Below are 19043 nucleotides of genomic sequence, written 5' to 3'. Positions count from 1 at the left end.
CTGAAAAAAGGTGGATATGAAACCAAATGAAGAGAGTATTGAACAATCATCATCAGCATATTTTCTATCAAGTTTTCCCCCCAACAGTGTACAATCATCATCAGCGTATTTTCTATCAAGTTTTTCCTCAACAGGATTAGACGTGTTTTCTCCACGGTCTCCTCTTGTTTTTATGCTTTTGATCAAATTTCTATCTGGTACAGGTATGTATCCATGCCCTTTCTTCCTGAATTTCTCAGTCTTTGTGTTGCTACTTCCAAAGCTGCTACTCTTCCTTTCTTCATAACCCTAAATCATCTTGATTTATTTTTCCAGACTAAGGGATACTACATCCTTCAGTAACTTCTTCATTTGTATAAGGTCTTCCTATCATATTCCAGCCATGAAGCTAAGCATTTTGTAGCTATGCCTCTTCTCAAATTCCTCAGTTCTCATGGTAAGTGCCTATAGCTTCAGCTGTATAAAGAAACGCAGGCCTTGGATATGCATAATAAAATTTTCCTCTCTTACTGATAGGGTACTCTTTCGTACTGGACCAGTAGTTTTGCAATCTCATCCAAGCTCTTGCTACTAATTTTACTTACTTCCCTCTTCATACAAACTTCACAATCCAGTGCATCTCCAAGGTAACAGAAATGTCCTACCTCTCCCAAAGCCTGTTCTTTCTTCACAATGCATGAAAGGCTTTGTGACATTTTCATGTGCTCCACTTTTCCTTTTTTTTATTCATCCTATTACGCAACTTGATCTAACAGACATTCAGGTAGTAGACAAGAATGAGTCTCAACAGTTCTCTGTAAATGTTCTTCCCTGATTTGGTAATGAATTCCAGAAGGGCATAATTTCACAAGATGAAATGCTTGTCAGACAGAGCATTTAAGGTATATCCCGTTTTCCATTCTCTATTTTATAATGGTATCATAATTGGCAGAAACATGGAGGCATGATAGTCAAATAAAGGCAACAATTCCCATCTTTAAATACAGCCGTTTAACAGATTCTTCTCAAGGTATGGCTTGAAAGATGCCTACATACGAAGTACAGTATCAGCAAGCTGGGATCACCCTGGCCATAGGGTTCAGCTGGAATTCTCCAGACTCCCTGGGATTCACTCTCACCTGGTCACTTAGTGCCTTCTCTCAGTCACCTGTTGTCAACTCGATGACCCAACTGGGGAACTTGAACCAAGAAATTATTCTGTTAGAGAAATTGTATTAGTAATTACGATGAAGTTCTGTAGGATTATGCTTCAGATCAATGTTTTTGACATTATGTCCCTTAAAAAGGAATGTGCCTGTTGTCATGTCCCCTTGGGTTTTTAAGATTTACAGTAAGAACTACAATAATATATACAAGTAGGTGAGATGTCACTTGGGTGTTACTATCATTTCTAAGCATTTGTCTCATTAGGACTTTATTAATATTTACCAGTTCAAGTCTGCACTTATTAATATTTATCGGTTCAAGTCTGTACTGATGAAAATTATTCATATTTAAATAACGCAACTGTCAGCTGATGACCACTTTCCATTTAGATTTTAAAAGTTTACCTTTGATCTTTTACGATATTCAGTAAGCAAGTGCATATAGGCTTTCTTCCTCTTTTCGTTAACATACATTAGATATAAATATCAGTTTCCTTTCTTTTTCCATGTGAACGAAGTAATTTCTCAAGTTAAAGTCAAGGTAGAACTGTAAGGTGTCAAAGAAACGAGCAGGTAAAGGTTACTGCTACTTTATTACAGATCCAGGCAGCTTATATTGGCGGCCACTGACGCGGGCCGTGGAGAGACAATGGAATTGACTGTGACCTGAGGTCGAAACAATAAACAATAATATGCAGTGAACGAGTACAAATTACAATACAAAACATACAGAGCTGCAATATAGATACAGTCTTGATGCTCAGAATGAAGAAACATGTCATACACAATGTGTGACATTCGTATAAATACCATAAAGTAAAAATGATTAAAATGCGTGACCTGGCACGTTTTAGGCGTGACTAATTGAGCTTGAAGAAAACGGAAGTCACCAAAGAAAACAAGCTCAGCATGGAGACTTAATTAATGGCGCCGCTGAAACACTATCCTGGCGCCGAATTGGTGACTTTACAAATACTCCCAAGACGAGGGACGGCCTGATTAATCCCTGTACCTGGTGGGACGCTGAAGGTGCCGCGGCCCTTGAAGATAACTGAGGGGCCTCCCGCCTGTGAGGCTGCTGTTTGGCGGTCCTTCCTGGGGCGGCGGCCCTGGGGTGAGGGCGTGCTGAGTGCGTTTGGGCGGAAGGGGTGCTGCGTCGCTGCTGGGACTCTCCGACAGGAAGGCGGGCTTTAGCCGGTCTCATGGAAACCCAGTCGTTTTGCCTGGGAGTGCCAGCCGAACGCTTGCTGTTCCGCCCAGCACGCGGAAGGGTCCCCTGTAGGGCTTAGTTAGTGGTGGACGGACGGGCGCCGACTCTGACGTAAGACGTGGGTGGCGGATGACAGCTGTGGCGGCATGAAGGTGGTTGCTTTGTCGATGTATGAGCGCCTGCAAGGGGCGAACTTGCCGGCCACGCCGCTGAGCCTCTGCAGAGATGGGGAGTGGCGATCATCCGTCACGAGCTCTCCCGGCACCACGAGGGGTTCCCCAGGTTTGTTCAGCTGCGGATGGGGTGCCGCTGCTCTGGGGCGGTCCTCAACCCGGAGGAGGACCCACGGCAGCTGATGTTTCCAGTCCTCGGCGGTGCAGCGGGCCATGAGGGATGACTTTAAGGACCTGTGGAACTGTTCAACCAGGCCGTTGGCCGCTGGGTTGTACGCTGTGGTGGTGTGGCGCGTGGTTCCCAGCAGTTGAGCCAGGCAGACCACAACTCGAGAGGAAAGCGGGCCCTGTCGGTTGTGATGGTCCGGGACGCCCGAAGCGGCTAACCCAACTGGAGAGCAGGGGCTCAGCGCACGCGCTGGCGGTGGCTTCTTGCATGGGCGTGGCTTCGGGCCACCTCGCCGAACGGTCTACCACCGTGAGGAGGTATCTGATCCGCCTGATGGGGAAGGGCCCGACGACGCCGATGTGGATGTGGCCGGCGGCGCCCCTGGCTGTGGGAACTCGCCACCCTCGACTGCGTGTGACGACCACTTTACTGGTCTGGCACTGCAGGCACCGTTTTGCCCAGGCTGTGGCGTCCTTGCACCCGTGCCAGACGAACTTTTTGAAAGCAGTTTGGCCGTGGTCCTGCCGGGAGGGTGTGAGAGGCGTGAATGATGTCGAATACCTGGCGCGGCGTGAGGCTGGAACCAAAGGGCGGGGCTGGCCTGTGCTGATGTCACAGAGCAGGCTGGGCCTCCGGGGCGGGGTCACGTCCCGCCACTTGAGGGATGTGATGGCGGTGCGTATGCTGGGGTTTCTGGGTCAGCGGCCTGTTCTCTGGCAAGGTCCTGGTAATCCACACCAAGCTGCACTCGCGCTCAACCCGACTCTGAGAGGGCGTCTGCTACGGATTTTTCTTGCCGGGAGGTACCTGACGGAACAGGTAAATTCGGCTATGGCTGAGAGGTGGCGCTGCTGTCTGAAGACCATGCGCCCCCTGCTTCGTGAAGGCATGAACCAGTGGCTGGTGGTCTGTGAAGATTGTGAAGGGCGTCCCTCCAGGAGGAACTTGAAGTGCCGAACCGCGGTACATCGCGCAGAGTTCCCTGTCGAAGGTGCTGTAGCGGGACTCTGCGGGACTGAACTTCTTGCTGAAGAAGCGATGGGCTGGGGCGCTGTTGATGATTTGCTCCAGAACAGCACCGCAGGCAACGTTACTGGCGTCTGTCGTCAGCTGAGGAGCCTTGGGATCCTGGTGCCAAGGCGGTTGCCTTGGTGAGGGCGCCTTCCAGGAAAAGGCCTGCTGCTGGCTGGGTCCCCAAGACAGGGACTTGGTTGACTTTTTAGGACTTCCGTCAGGGGCCGTGGTGTGCGCGATCCCGGGATGAACCGCCTGTAGAAGTTTACCATCCCAAGGAACTCCTGACGGCCTTGATGGAGGTGGGTGTCGGGAACTTGGCTACGGCTGCCACTTTCGATGTAAGAGGGTGGACGCCTGTCGGAGACACCTCGTGACTCCAGGGAATTCTGCTTGACGCCAAGGTACACTTGTCAAAACGGACGACGAGGCCGTTTCTTGGAGGCGCTGGAGGACTGCTTTGATGTGCTCTGGTGTTCGCTGTGAGACCTGGAAAATATGAGAATGTCGCCGACGAGCAGACGAGAATTTTAGGGTCCCCCAGGATGCTGTCCATGAGCCGCTGGAAGGTGGCCCCGGTGTTCCCTCAGCCCGAAGGTGGAGAAAGGCGAACACATAGGACCCGAAGGGGCGTGATGATGGCTGTCTTTGGTATGTCCTCTGGCGCAACAGGTACCTGGAAATAAGATTTAAGAAGGTCCATTTAGTGAATATTTTGGCCCCGTGAATGGAGTCCGTGAGGTCTTGCATATTGGGCAGAGGGTAGTGGTCGGGCTCCGTTGCAATGTTGAGCCGCCTGTAGTCGCTGCAGGGTCTCCAGGAGCCGTCCGGTTTCTGCACCATGTGGAGGGGGAGGCCCATGGACTGGAGGCTTTCCTGCAGATGCCCATCTGTTCCATCTCCGCGAATGCTTTTTTCGCTCCTGAAGGCGCTGAGGGGGAAGCCTGCGGAACTTCGCATGTGTCGGGGCCCTTTAGTCACTATATGGTGGTATATGCCGTGCTTGGCTGGGGCCCCGGGACTTGGCGAAGCTCGGGCTAAAACACCTCAGGGAACCCGACAGAAGGTGTGCATACTGGTGGGGCGACAGCGCTGATGGTGGGTCTGGGTCCCGCCGTTAACGGGAGAGACCGCAGGAGTCGGTATCGAGGCGCTTGCGCCCCACGCCGACTAGCAGGCCGAAGTGCGCCAGAAAATCGGCCCCAGGAGTGGGGTTCCTACGTCGCGACGATGAAGTCCCAGGAGTAACTCTGGCCAAGGGATGGAGATCGACAGGAGCCTGGTGCCGTAGGAGAGGATGGGGTTCGCCGTTGCGCCGTCAGAAGGCGGCCGGGTCTGGTGTCTGGTTGCGGTCCTCTCTGGATGCTGGGAAGACCGACTTAAAGGCTCCTGTGTCGACCAGCATCATCCTGCGGAGACGGTGTCGCGGACGTAAAACCTACTGTTTTTGAGGCCCTGGGTTCTTCGCTGCCATGGCGGCCTGTCCTGCTGGCGCCACCCCCGTTTTTTGAACGGTTGAACGAGCAGGGCGGAGTGCGGTTTCGGGGCGCCCTTTCCGAACCACTTGTTGTAGCGACAGAAGCCAGGGACCTCCCGTCTGCTGTGGTTCGGTGGGACGCCTGTTGGCGATGGCGTTGACGGGCTGCTCTACGCCTCTTCAGGCTGGACGGAGCTGACCGGCTGTGTGGCCGGTTTTAGCCGCTTATGAAGCCTTGACGGAGTCTGTGAGGTGTTGTGCCGCCTCTATGAGGTCCTCGACAGGCATGGTGTAGGGGTGAGCGATCTGGTTGCGTACTTCCGGGAGTGAGTTGGCGAAGGAAGATTTCCAGATGAAGTTTATCTCCTGCCGCTTGTTTGTGCCACCCAAGACTGGTATTGACAGGAGATCTCTGACCATGCCCTGCCGCCTCTTGGATTGAGGTCGTGGAGTGGATTATTGGCAAGGTCGATCGATAGCACGGGCGGCCCGCTCGGCGATGGGCAGGGAGCAAGCTTGAGGAGGAACTTTTTGTGGTGCTGTATGTGAGGGTGTGTTTCGGTACTGCGAGATGAGTTTGTTGTACACGCCTGCCCGAAGGGCGTTGAGCACTGTGTCGGCCTGTAGGATTTCGTCCGTGAGGTCCGCGATTCTGAAGTGGCTCTCCACCCTGCAGCCACATCGATGGGTTCCCCGCGTAAACGGCGCAGCTTTACGTGAGGGCGGCCCGCGATTGCGTTGCCCGGCCGCCGTGTTCGGGCGCTGGTGTGGAGTTGCGGAGGGCCTCGATGCGGGGCGTGGTGCGGCTGTGATGGGAGGTAGGTAAACCTGAGTCCGCGGGGTCCGCGTTTAACTGCATGAAGGAGGGGATATCCGCCCATGCTCGCTCTCTTTGACCTTACTGGAGTGGGGTACTCAGCGCTCAGTACGCACTGCGTGCGCCGTGGTGGTTCCGCTAGTGGACGCTGGTGGGGTACGCCTGACGAGAGTCAGGCACGCTCAAACGCTGGTTACAGCGCCGTGTTTAGGCCGCTAAGAGCGTTTTGGGAGAAATCCTGGAGCAAGACTGAGTCAGAGTGAGTCCGTAATGGCTCCGGATACTCCGGGGTCACCACTGTGGTGTCAAAGAAACGAGCAGGTAAAGGTTACTGCTACTTTATTACAGATCCAGGCAGCTTATATTGCGGCCGACTGACGCCGGGCCGTGAGAGACAATGGAATTGACTGTGACCTGAGGTCGAAACAATAAACAATAATATGCAGTGAACGAGTACAAATTACAATACAAAACATACAGAGCTGCAATATAGATACAGTCTTGATGCCTGTGAATGAAGAAACATGTCATACACAATGTGTGACATTCGTATAAATACCATAAAGTAAAAATGATTAAAATACGTGACCTGGCACGTTTTAGGCGTGACTAATTGAGCTTGAATGAAAACGGGAAGTCACCAAAGAAAACAAGCTCAGCGGAGACTTAATTAATGCGCCGCCGAAAACACTATCCTGGCGCCGAATTGGTGACTTTACAGAACTAATTGCCAGTCGAACTTAGTAATCAAAGACGTTTGGAAGATTTTAACATGACTGCTGCTAGGTATGGAATGCTTCATATGCATATCATATGAAATGGTATTTGTGTTAATGGTTCTTTAATTGCTCTCGTTTCTACTTATTGCGGAAATGAAAATTGTAAACTACTGAAAGAATTTGTAAATTAGTGAATGAAATAAAATACAGATTATAAAAATCTTATTGGTACATAAGCCCGACGTTTTACAAATGAATTCTCGATACGGTTTTTAATAAACTGGTTGCTCTAGAACAAAATGGTTGTGGTAAAATGTTATAACTTTTTAATTGAGTTTAGTTAACTGTAAAGAAACGAATCTGAGAAACTGGCACCAAGCACGAACAATAAGCATTATAGTGAAAGAAGTAACTAAAATTATGGAGGTTACTTACCAGGATGATTGTTTTAGTTTATTTGGAAAAAGGTAAACGCCACTAAGGGTTTCTTTACGAAGACATCTCGGGATGCTGCTAAGTCTGTTTTTACGCAAATCGTGCCGTCTTTTGATATGGTCAGGTACAAAGGCAAATGATTTGCTAAGCGAGTGTCATGGTAACTGAACGTTCTTTGAGGGGAAAAGCCGGAAGGGAAAGAAAGAGTTAAGGAATTGGAATATGGAATTTAGGCCAAAAGCCAAGCGCTGGGACCTATGAGGTCGTTCACTGCTGAACGGGAAACTGACGGTAAAAAGGTTTAAAAATGTAACATGAGGAAAACCTTGCAGTTGCACTGTGAAACAAGTGTCAAAGAGGGTAGCAAGTCAAATGGAAGAAAGAGAATATGAAGGGAGGAAGAGAAAAAGGAACGAAAGAGGCTGCAGCTAAGAGGTGAAGGGACGCTGTAAAGAACCTTAAGTAATGCCTACACACGTGAAGTGCACTGACGGCACTACCCACCTACGGGAGAGTTGAGGGAGGAAGTGGGACGCGAAAATAAATTGCTTAGGCCAAGGAATAACATCAACAAGTATAAACCCTTCGGACCCCAGCCTGCAACCCCTTTCACTGTACCTCTGTTCAAATTCTCTTTCTTTCAACTTACTTTTCACCCTCTTCTAATAATTGTTTCATAGTGAAACGGAAATTGACAGTCAGTAAGAAGGTTTGAAAGGTGCACCTTTCAAACCTTCTTACTGACTGTCAATTTCCGTTTCACCGCTGAATGACCTCATAGGTGCCAACGCTTGGCCTTTGGCCTAAATTCTATATCCCAATTCCAACTCAACAAACATAAAGCTATAAATGAGTGAGCAGCAATATATGTGATTGTGCGTGACACTTGGGAATGATGGTTTGTGTTCATAGTTTATGGAATGAAAACCTTCTGGTAGGGAGCCGTGTGACCTCATGGCATCTAGGCCCCAGAGGGGTGCTGTCAGTGCACCTCACGTGGTGCACTGTAGGCATTACTTGAGGTTCTTTGCAGCGTCCTCTGGCCTCTAGCTGCAACCTCTCTCATTTCTTTTACTGTACCTTCGTTCATATTCAATTTGACTTTCCACCCTCTCTAAAATTGTTTCCAGCCCTTTAAACGACTGACATACCATAACGCCGACTAAAAAAAAAAATTGTCTGTTATGCCAAGGACGTACGGTACGTCGACTAAAAAATGTTTTTTTAAATATTCGCAGAAAAATAATTATAGGCCTAGTTTGCGAAAGGTTTTAAATCACGCACCTTGAGGGATGCTGGGAGTTCATGGATCACGCTGTTGTTTTGTTTATAAGCGTCACCCAGACGCGCATGCACGAATTTCTTCCTTCTCGCACCAGAAAGCATCAGCGGCGCATCGTCGGAGAGCGATATCTTGACGCATCCGTGTTTTGCAGAACTTTGGCGAGTGTTTGCTTATTTGTGAGGCAACAGAACGTTTGCAGAGATGCCTGTCGGTAGTGAGCTTGTGAGACGAGTTTTAGACTGGGATGCTGGAGAGGGACCAAGCACCCAAGGTGACCCAGCTTCTCAATGCCGTGTTGTGCGGCCACGTGTGACCGAAGGGGACCAAGGACCACATCCCGTGCCTTTTACGACCCCTAGGAAGCATCGGGGAAAACTGAGGGGCATCTGTAGCATTTGGGAGGCTTCCAACAAAAGGACATTGACGAGTACTTGTTGAGCTCTCGATCGAGAGCAGGTGGAAAGTCCTAATTTTGATGGCAGTTGGTCATCCAGTGATGACATCACGCCTGATGTTAGTGATGACTAGTACTTGCCCCCAATGTCCGTACGGGAGCCACAGCAGGAAGTGAGCTTGAATTTAGTGGTTTCAGTGCGTGAGGAGAGAGTTTGAGGAGGAGGAGGCCTGCCAGCTGTGGGGACGAGACATAAAGTGATGGTGAAAGTGAGGGAGATGGGCCAGTGGGGAGGGTGGGAGTGCGAAGTTGTGCCCGTGCACGGGCCTGTAGAAGGTCGCAACGTCGCGGCAGCTTGGGTGAAGGCCGTTCGTCCGAAAGTGATGGGGGGGTGGTCGGAGGACCCCACCCCACCTAACATGCACCCATTCATGGCAGCACCTGGACTGACCCTGCCTGTGCCTCTCACTGCACTGGGGTTCATTCAGCTCTTCCTGGCGCGGGAATTGCTTGAATACCTGGTTGCAGAGACGGCAGATTACACTCAGTACTGCCGTGAGGAACTGCAGATGATGACGTCGTATCGCTGGTGGGGCTGCAACCTCACGGACATGGCGCATTTTTTGGGGCTCCACATTTTTTTTGGAATGATGCCTGCTGCCGACGTCAGGCAATATTGGAGGCGGAATTTTTTTTTAAGTACGCCCAATGTGCCCAGCATTATGCCCCGCGATAGTTTCCTGGCATTGACAGGTATTTCAACGCTTTCAACCGGCGGGCCGCACTCGAATAACCCCGACTACCATCTAGTCCGCCCAGTGTTGGAATACATTCGTGAATGGTCCCAGTTTCGTGGTTCCTTCCCAAGAACCTTTCTTTTTGATGAGGGATGATGCCATACAAAGGGCATCTAAGTATAAAAGTGTATTAACCCCAAGAAGCCAAAGAAATATGGCGTAAAGTTATTTTTTATTAGAGAACCCAACACTGGATACGTCGTGGACTTCTCGGTGTGGCCCTGGGGTCTTCCATGCTGTGTGACAATTGTCTTCGGTCTTGTGGGTCGTTTCCGTAACCAGATACCACATGTTTGGCGGATAATTATTATAACTTGCATCCCTGTATGAAGCAGGTGTACGTCGCGGTACCTTTCGGTTGGTGCGCAAATCAAATGTCCCTGGCAAGAGGTTTGTTAGCCAGCCGCAAACTTGAGAAATTACTTCGTTCACATGGAAAAAAGAAAGGAAACTGATATTTATATCTAATGTATGTTTACGAAAAGAGGAAGAGAGCATATATTCACTTGCCTGCTGAATATCAAAGAGGTACATTTGATCGTAAAAGATCAAAGGTAAACTTTTAAAATCTAAATGGAAAGTGGTCATCAGTTGGCAGTCGTGTTATTTAAATATAAATAATTTTCATCAGTACAGACTCTTGAACCGATAAATATTAATAAGTGCAGACTTGAACTGGTAAATATTGATAAAGTCCTAATGAGACAAATGCTTAGAACACCCTGGTGACATCTCATCTACTTGTATATATTATTATAGTTCTTACTGTAAATCTTAAAAACCCAAGGGGACATGACAACAGGCACATTCCTTTTTAAGGGACATAATGCCAAAAACATTGATCTGAAGCATAATCCTACAGAACTTCATCGTAATTACTAATACAATTTCTCTAACAGAATTATTTCTTGGTTCAAGTTCCCCAGTTGGGTCATCGAGTTGGCAACGGGTGACTGAGAGAAGGCACTAAATGACCAGGTGAGAGTGAATCCCACGGAGTCTGGAGAATTCCAGCTGAACCCTATGGCCAGGGTGATCCCAGCTTGCTGATACTGTACTTCGTATGTAGGCATCTTTCAAGCCATACCTTGAGAAGAATCTGTTAAACGGCTGTATTTAAAGATGGGAATTGTTGCCTTTATTTGACTATCATGTCTCCATGTTTTTGCCAATTATGATACCATTATAAAATAGAGAATGGAAAACGGGATATACCTTAAATGCTCTGTCTGACAAGCATTTCATCTTGTGAAATTATGCCCTTCTGGAATTCATTACCAAATCAGGGAAGAACATTTACAGAGAACTGTTGAGACTTTCACTCTTGTCTACTACCTGAATGTCTGTTAGATCAAGTTCCGTAATAGGATGAATAAAAAAAAGGAAAAGTGGAACACATGAAAATGTCACAAAGCCTTTCATGCATTGTGAAGAAAGAACAGGCTTTGGGAGAGGTAGGACATTTCTGTTACCTTGGAGATGCACTGGATTGTGAAGTTTGTATGAAGAGGGAAGTAAGTAAAATTAGTAGCAAGAGCTTGGATGAGATTGCAAAACTACTGGTCCAGTAAGAGAGGAAAATTTTATTATGCATATCCAAGGCCTGCGTTTCTTTATACAGCTGAAGCTATAGGCACTTACCATGAGAACTGAGGAATTTGAGATGAGGCATAGCTACAAAATGCTTAGCTTCATGGCTGGAATATGATAGGAAGACCTTATTACAAATGAAGAAGTTACTGAAGGATGTGGTATCCTTAGTCTGGAAAAATAAATCAAGATGATTTAGGGTTATGAAGAAAGGAAAAGTAGCAGCTTTGGAAGTAGCAACACAAAGACTGAGAAATTCAGGAAGAAAGGGCATGGATACATACCTGTACCAGATAGAAATTTGATCAAAAAGTGCATAAAGCAAGAGGAGACCGCGGAGAAAACACGTCTAATCCTGTTGAGGAAAAACTTGATAGAGAAATACGCTGATGATGATTGTACACTGTTGAGGGAAAACTTGATAGAGAAATATGCTGATGATGATTGTTCAATACTCTCTTCATTTGGTTTCATATCCACCTTTTTTTTCAGGGTGACAGTGGCGGTCCTCTTGTAAAGCAGACAAGTGGTGGTCGCTGGGCACTTGTGGGTGTAGTTAGCTTTGGTGAAGGATGTGCCAACCCAGATAAACCTGGAGTCTACACTAAAGTATCCAATTACATTAATTGGATCACGACAACAACCGGTGGTTCTTCTTGTTAACATGAAGCTTCAGCAAAGATATGTGTTGATGATATGCAGAAATATAGAACTGAATACACTTGACTGTTTGGTGGTATCTTAGAGTAATAGTGGTTGCTATTTAAAAAAACTGACAATAATTATACAATTGCAGCTGTTTGGTTGTGATAAAACATATTTCAGGAAAGTGTAATGGCTTTGGAAATTTCCTTGTCAGGTATTATACGCATAATAATGTTGGCCCATGGCTATTTTCCCTTTATTTTCAGAATTGCTGTCTACTTTGCACGCACCTCAACTTGGTTATCAGTAGCTGCGTTATACTGCTAAGACAAACTACTCAGGAGAATAAATATCTGCAACTAATTATGTTAATCACGTTCACTGCAACAAAATAAAGCCTCAAGTGGCATGTCATCTGTATGCAACTTTCACAGCTAAACTTCTAATTAACATCTGCTTTTTTTTCTTTTGGGTGACACATTCATGGTGTTGCACTGATGCTAGCAGTTGTAACATCAGTTTACATGGAATAGAATCAGTCAGTCCTGCTGGTGCTAAATGATTGTAACACTGACTGTTTATAGTTGTTGTAACATCTGAGATGTAGATTTCAACATCATTGTATACGTTTTGTAAGAATGTACTCAAAACTTTAGTCTCAGGTTTCATACTGCTAACTGCTGAATGACAGGATTTGCCCCAGTGCTTGGTCTACAGCCTAAATTTCGTGATTCATTTATTCATTCATTCCAAACCATTCCTTTTCTTTGGCTATTTTCATTACTTATGATAGTGCTGAAAAAGACATTACAGATAAGTTCCTTCCTTTTAACAAATTACACCTCATCAGACTATTATGAAAGTGATCTTGTCAGGATTAATACAGACCCTATACAGTCTCATCATCCCTTCATCATCCTTTTCTAAAATTGAAGTTATTATTGAATACAAACTGTAAGCATATAGTTCTTTTAGATGCATTTATAGGTATGCCACTGATGCCATTTTTTTTGCGATGCCCTCAAATAAACTAGATAAGATAACATTTTTCTGGTCATGTATGCTGTATACTGTAGTTTTCTTTTGGAATTCTAATTGTATTTCATGTTTTGTTTTCTTTGTGATAAGACTGCAATTTTCTGGGTTCTCTTTCTGTGTATTTGATATTAGATTAAAAATCACTCCAATAAAAAATATTTTGATGAATGCAACCATGAGTTTGCTTTATTCTACCTGGAATATTATCAGAATTTCTTAAAAGATATTCATTATAATATCTGTATAAGATGTTTCCAAACCAGACCATGCTTCAAGTCCTGGCCAGTGCAGAAACACTTACCCATCATAATTTCCACTAGGTGTAAGTGATTAAGAAGGCATAGTGAAATGAATATTAAACAGTAATTATGGCTTAATATTTGTGAAGATAAAGAAAGTCACGTGTGTATAACGGGAGGAAATTCTTAAAGAGCCTCATGTTACAAACTCATCAATTAGCTGTCATGAGGGAGAGAGGCTGATTTTGATCCTTAATACAACCTGAATCTAGCAGCAAATTAACTTATATCTTTCATTATACTCAAATGGATAAGCCACTGTCTCCTTTATATCAAACCCAAAAGGCATAGGTTTGAATCTTGGCCAGGTCGGACAAACTTATTGTGATATAATTCCATTATGGTTGCAAATTATTGCTAAGGTAAAGTGAATTCAATAATGAGGAATATTTGTGGCTCGTCTCCACTGTGTCAAACTCAAAGGCATAGCTTTGAATCCAGGCAAGGTCTGATGCAGGTATCATATGTAATTCGATTAAAAGGGTATTCGTTATTTAATTATATATATATATATATATATATATATATATATATATATATATATATATATATATATATATATATATATATATATATATATATATATAATGATTAAATAATAGTAATGTGCGTTGCATACAAGAGGAAAAAATTTCTTTTGAAGTGTTTTAAACAGTACATTTTGTTAAAAATGCGGTTAAATAACTTAGTGAATTGCCTTTTGCATCAAGTGTGATGGTTGTTGTTTATAAGCATATTAAAGTTTTTACACTTACACTCCAGGGAGTAAGGATGCGGAGTTGCTGTTGAACACCTGTACAGTTTTACTTGCCCTTATCTGGATCTTGCTCTATTAACCAAGATAATTGAGAGATTAATATATATATATATATATATATATATATATATATATATATATATATATATATATATATATATATATATATATATATATATATTATAATTTACAAGAAGTCGCTGCACAGCATGCCCCCCACCTAATTTTCCTTTGTTTATTGAGAGTAACATCGTCGCCACATGGTCGGTTGTAGTTGACCTAGATATCAGAGCAAAGTTATCAACATTTCGATCTGTCCTTCTTTTTACCTGGAACAGATATTGAGATGACACAGCTCAATTAAGCTGCTTAAAACAACCTTTCTAAAGGCAAATTAAGCTGCCTGTCAAAAATTGCCATTTATTCCCTTGAATAAAATTTCCTAGTTTTCTTGAATACTTATTTTGATGTATTTCCCAGTTCCTATGAAAAAATACGTTGATGTGATTGTTTTGCTCCACAGAAGAAGTTTTTATTATATTAACTATAGCAATGAGTTTGTATAAATTAGTACATTAATATTTAAAGTAGTAAAACACCTTTTTCGCAAATTTTATCCATCTCTATAAAATTAAATGACGTCTGATTGCAGTGTTGTCAAACTTCTTCCTGTGGAGAATGTATATGTTATTTCCTTGTTGTAAGGGCACATGCCAGTAGTTTAAGCTTGCCTTCTGGACGAAACCCTTTTTTTGTATGTTGGGTTACGATTAAACAACTTAATGTTTGTGTTTTAGTTGATGGTTTGTTACGTAACCTGTAGTTTTGTAGATGTGACAACTGTGCTATCCAATGTACTGCTCCCGAGTTTTCTTCCAGGGTGGGAACATGAAGCTCTGCCTGTTTCGCAGCAAACTCCAGAAAGGCAAGTTAGAGAAGAAGTTCTCGTAAAATCCAGCCCCATCACCTCGTGAACTGTCGTCGTCATTGCAGTAATTTCTTCATAAGAATATTCTGAAATCCCCTTTTCTTGCCATTTATGTTTTCCTCTATCGAAGTAACGTAACGTTTTGTCAATTTTTGCAGTAATATGTTAATGTTTTTTCTTGCTTCTTAATGTAACTTGGATGATTGTTGTGTCCTTTAAATATTAATTATATGTGTTAAACTTTTTAAATGCGTATTTGTGAACCCGTGTGGCATCACCCAAAAGAATTGGTGCAGGAAATATAGTTGATTGTTTCTCAACTGCACTTTGTTGGAAAGAATATAATGTTTCTTGACTTCATGGTACATTTAAGTAAGTTAGTAAACTCCTCAGCACTGTAACTTGGTCTCATTCAAAGCTAGGGCAGGAGGGCTTAAGGTTGAATGAAATCGTACCGAATGTGTGCCTAAAACTTTAAAGTTTCACCACATTCTTTGCTAGTTATAGTAGTACTTTGCTTTGGTCCTTCGAACGAACCGGATGCCATAACGATTCACAAAGGAATTTTTTGGATGTTAAAGATAATTTACGATAAAGTTCACGTTGGTGATGGATGGCTATAAAGTCATTTTAGTGTAGCTGGCACGTGTCCAAAGTTATTTGGTGAGCAGGGTAAGGTATTGAATTACTTGGAGTGTTTTGCCAAGTAATCTATTGTTTATGGAACATTATTGTTCGTATTTAGTGATTACTCTGTGAAGAAATTCTTGTTGAATTTCGTAGCTATTTTTGAACTTAGGTTTTCGTGACCAGATGTATTTTGTGAAGTGATGAAGAGCACGTGGTCAAATTATCTATCATTCAGTGAATGTTATTCGACCTATGAATAAGATTAGTTATATTTTCAATCAGGTTTAGATAATTTGCCATACATTTTTGATATTTGAGCAAGTTTCTTATTGATCCATTAACAAGAAAATGGATTCCAAGATTAGGTAGTTATTGAAAGGGAAATTATTTCCTTACAAGATTTGCTTGATGAGACAGATAACTGCATTGGTGATACTGATACACCAAAATCGACCCTTGTAATGTATGAACGTTGTCTTATTGAGGGTCTACGACGTTTTGAAGATAGTTGGTCACAGAATGTGACGATTATTTCACAGGATAGTGAATATGATAGTTTATGTAGAAGTTATAGAGCAATAACTAGATGTGTAAGGAAAGCTATTGCTACTGCACAGAAAACTATGAGCGAGATTGACACGGGAGATATAAATCAACAGCCCGCTTTGCCTCCTCCTTCGGCTCCCATTAACCCTCTCCCTCCCCTAAACTCCCAGCAATTAAGATACCTGAATTTAGCGGTGGGAAGAACAATGGCTTGCATTTTGGGATATATTTAACAGTTTAGTTCACGATCGTATGGATATTTCCAATGTGATTAAGTTTTCTACCCTCAGAGCTAGTTTAAAGGATAACGCCTTTAAAGCCATAGAAGGTTTGCCTGTCACTAATGCCAATTATTCAGTAGCTATTCAGACCCTTAAGGAGAAGTATGATAATAAGGACAAATTGAAACGTAGACTTATGTCCAAATTAACGCATTTAGTCCCCCTCCCAGTCATACAATAGAGGATTTGAACACGTTCAAATTGGAATATGAGAAGATTATCTTACAAATGAACACATTGAATTTAGATGTAGAGGCCATGAACCCCATTTTCTCTAGTATAATATGCGAGAAATTATCACCTGAAACACGTAAGGCTATAGCTAATAAACATAATAGTATGTCTCTTGATTTAAAGCAAATTTCCTCAGGTTTGAAATATGTTTGTGAATTAATGGAATTTTGTTACGAAGGTGAGAATTCTAATAAGAGAAAACGTGATCAGGGTAACTATTCTAAAGTGATTCCCTCAAATGTGCAAAACGTGCAGAGAGCACAACAAAGTAACAGTAAGCCTAGTAATAGTAGTTCTTACCATAATTGTGTGTTTTGCTCATCGAACCATGCCTCTCGCGATTGTAAGACTTTCAAAACCATTGATAGTAGAAGGGACAGAGTTAAATATTTAAGATTGTGCTTTGCTTGCCTCAAAGGAGGTCATTTATTCTCTGAATGTAGAAACAAACCGAAATGTAATATATGTGATGGGCCTCATTACCCCGATGATTTGTAAGAAAACAGAAAACCCTGTTAATCCTGCTCCACCAAAGTTGAGTGTAAATAGTACTAATGTTAGTAAGTCAAATGTTAATTCTGGGAAATCTCATAATGATTCTAAAGGTGCTGTAAGTAAAGGTGATTCCCCAGTAGTTATGACTGCTTCTTTGGGTATTGATCATTCTCAGACTAATAAGATTTCTGTTTCGACTGCTCTTCCTACTGCTAATGTAATTGTGTCAGGAATGGACATCGCTCCTTTGGGAGAGCACTCTTTGATTCTGGTGCACAAAGAACGTTTATTGCAACGGAATTAGTTCATAAGCTTAGTCTACCGTCCATAGCAACAGTAGCCTTAAAGGTAAAACCATTTGGCAGTGATGCCATGGAAGTTAATTGTAATATAGTAAGAGTTGTGGTGAGACTAGGTAAGATTCGTACTGTCATTAATGCCATTGCATTCGATAGAGTTAATTCAGAATTTATTCTCCAGGTTTAAGTAAGTCAGCTGCGTTCTTGACGAGTAAAGGCATAAAATTAGCAGATAATGATTTAAATTCAGATGAAGTGAATGGTATAGAATTAGTCATTGGAGCTGATTACTATGGAAAATTCATTCACAACAGTCAAATTTGCTCTGGAATACAGATATTGAATAGTTCTGGTGGTGCACTAATTTTTGGACCTCTTCCTAGTTGGTCTTATGACGATGTAGAATCTAATGAGATTACTACATCAAATGTATGTTGTTCAAGAATAGAAGTAGAGGAAATCCCTATTAATTCTTGTTGTGAAGTTAGAAAATTATGGGATTTAGAAAGTGTTGTATCCGTCAATCTGAAATTAGTCCTGAAGAAAGAGAATCAGTTAAGTGTTTTAAGGATAAAGTAAAAGGGTTGACAATAAGTATGAAGTGTCCTTGCCATTTAAAGATGAAAGTAGACCGCCTGTTAACTATAGAATAGCCATTGGTCAATTAAATTCCTCGCTACATAGATTCGAATCTGACCCCTCCTTGTATGCTCATTATGATAAGATTATCCAAGATTACGTTCAGTCTGGGTTTATAGAATTAATTCCTCAGGCCCCTATTATAGGGCATTATTTACCCCACCATGCTGTATTGAAGGATTCAGAAACAACTCCCATTCGAATAGTTTTTAATGCTTCTTCCAAGGCTAAAGGAGAACTTTCCTTAAATGATTGTTTATTAACTGGTCCCTCATTAACTACTAAACTTTTTGATGCCCTGTTGAGTTTCCGTACAAACCCAGTAGCTGTGATTTCAGATATCAGTAAAGCCTTTTTAAGGATAGGCATTTCACCTGACTGTCGTGATTATTGCAGATTTCTATGGATAACTGATCCTCCGATTTGAAGTCTACTGTAACTTACCGGTTTTGTGTAGTTTGTTTTGGAGCTACATGCTCCCCCTTTCTCTTGCAGCAAACCCTTTTGCATCATTTATCTTTACATGATAATCCCCTTGCATCATCTCTGATGAAGAATTTCTATGTAGACAATTTTAGTAAAACTTACAAGGATGTGTCAGTCTTGATGGATGAGTATCCAGTAATAAATGAGATTCTTGAAGATGCTAATATGCCTCTACAAGAATGGGTCAGTAATGATTCAGAGTTTAACAGAACCATAGATGTTATCAAAGAAAGAGTGAACGTTTTGGGTTTAGAGTGGTATCTAACACAAGATGAGATGTCACTGAAGGAAGTAAATTGTGAGTATAAAGGACCTTTAACCAAGCGAAAGGTCTTATCAGTAATAGCTCGAATGTTTGATCCTCTAGGATTATTGTCACCAATACAGGTGAGAGGTAAATATTTTCTTAAATGTTTGTGGAGTAACTGGGTGGGATGACCCTTTGCCAGAATCATTATGTTCAAGGTTTGATGAAATTTGCAAGTGTATTAGAAATGTAGAAAGTTTAAAGTTTCCTAGGTTTGTTGTACATCCTGAAGGT

General features: G+C 43.1%; 1 protein-coding gene across 2 annotated transcripts in view; it reads left to right on the top strand.

Annotated features, from left to right (window-relative positions):
• Positions 1-13040, top strand: part of LOC136833124 (uncharacterized) — a 176455-nt gene extending 163415 nt beyond the window's left edge. For both annotated transcript variants that reach the window (XM_067094782.1, XM_067094781.1), the window contains exon 15: positions 11718-13040. In XM_067094782.1, the coding sequence (XP_066950883.1) occupies positions 11718-11888 (171 nt within the window). In that variant the 3' untranslated portion in view covers positions 11889-13040. The remainder of the gene's footprint in view (positions 1-11717) is intronic.
• Positions 13041-19043: the final 6003 nt, after the last annotated feature.

The sequence above is a fragment of the Macrobrachium rosenbergii genome, chromosome 51 (assembly GCF_040412425.1).
Source record: "Macrobrachium rosenbergii isolate ZJJX-2024 chromosome 51, ASM4041242v1, whole genome shotgun sequence".
Taxonomy (NCBI): Eukaryota; Metazoa; Arthropoda; class Malacostraca; order Decapoda; family Palaemonidae; genus Macrobrachium; species Macrobrachium rosenbergii.
The sequence above is the reverse complement of the archived record's forward strand: the minus strand, read 5'-3'. Positions and strand labels throughout refer to the sequence as shown.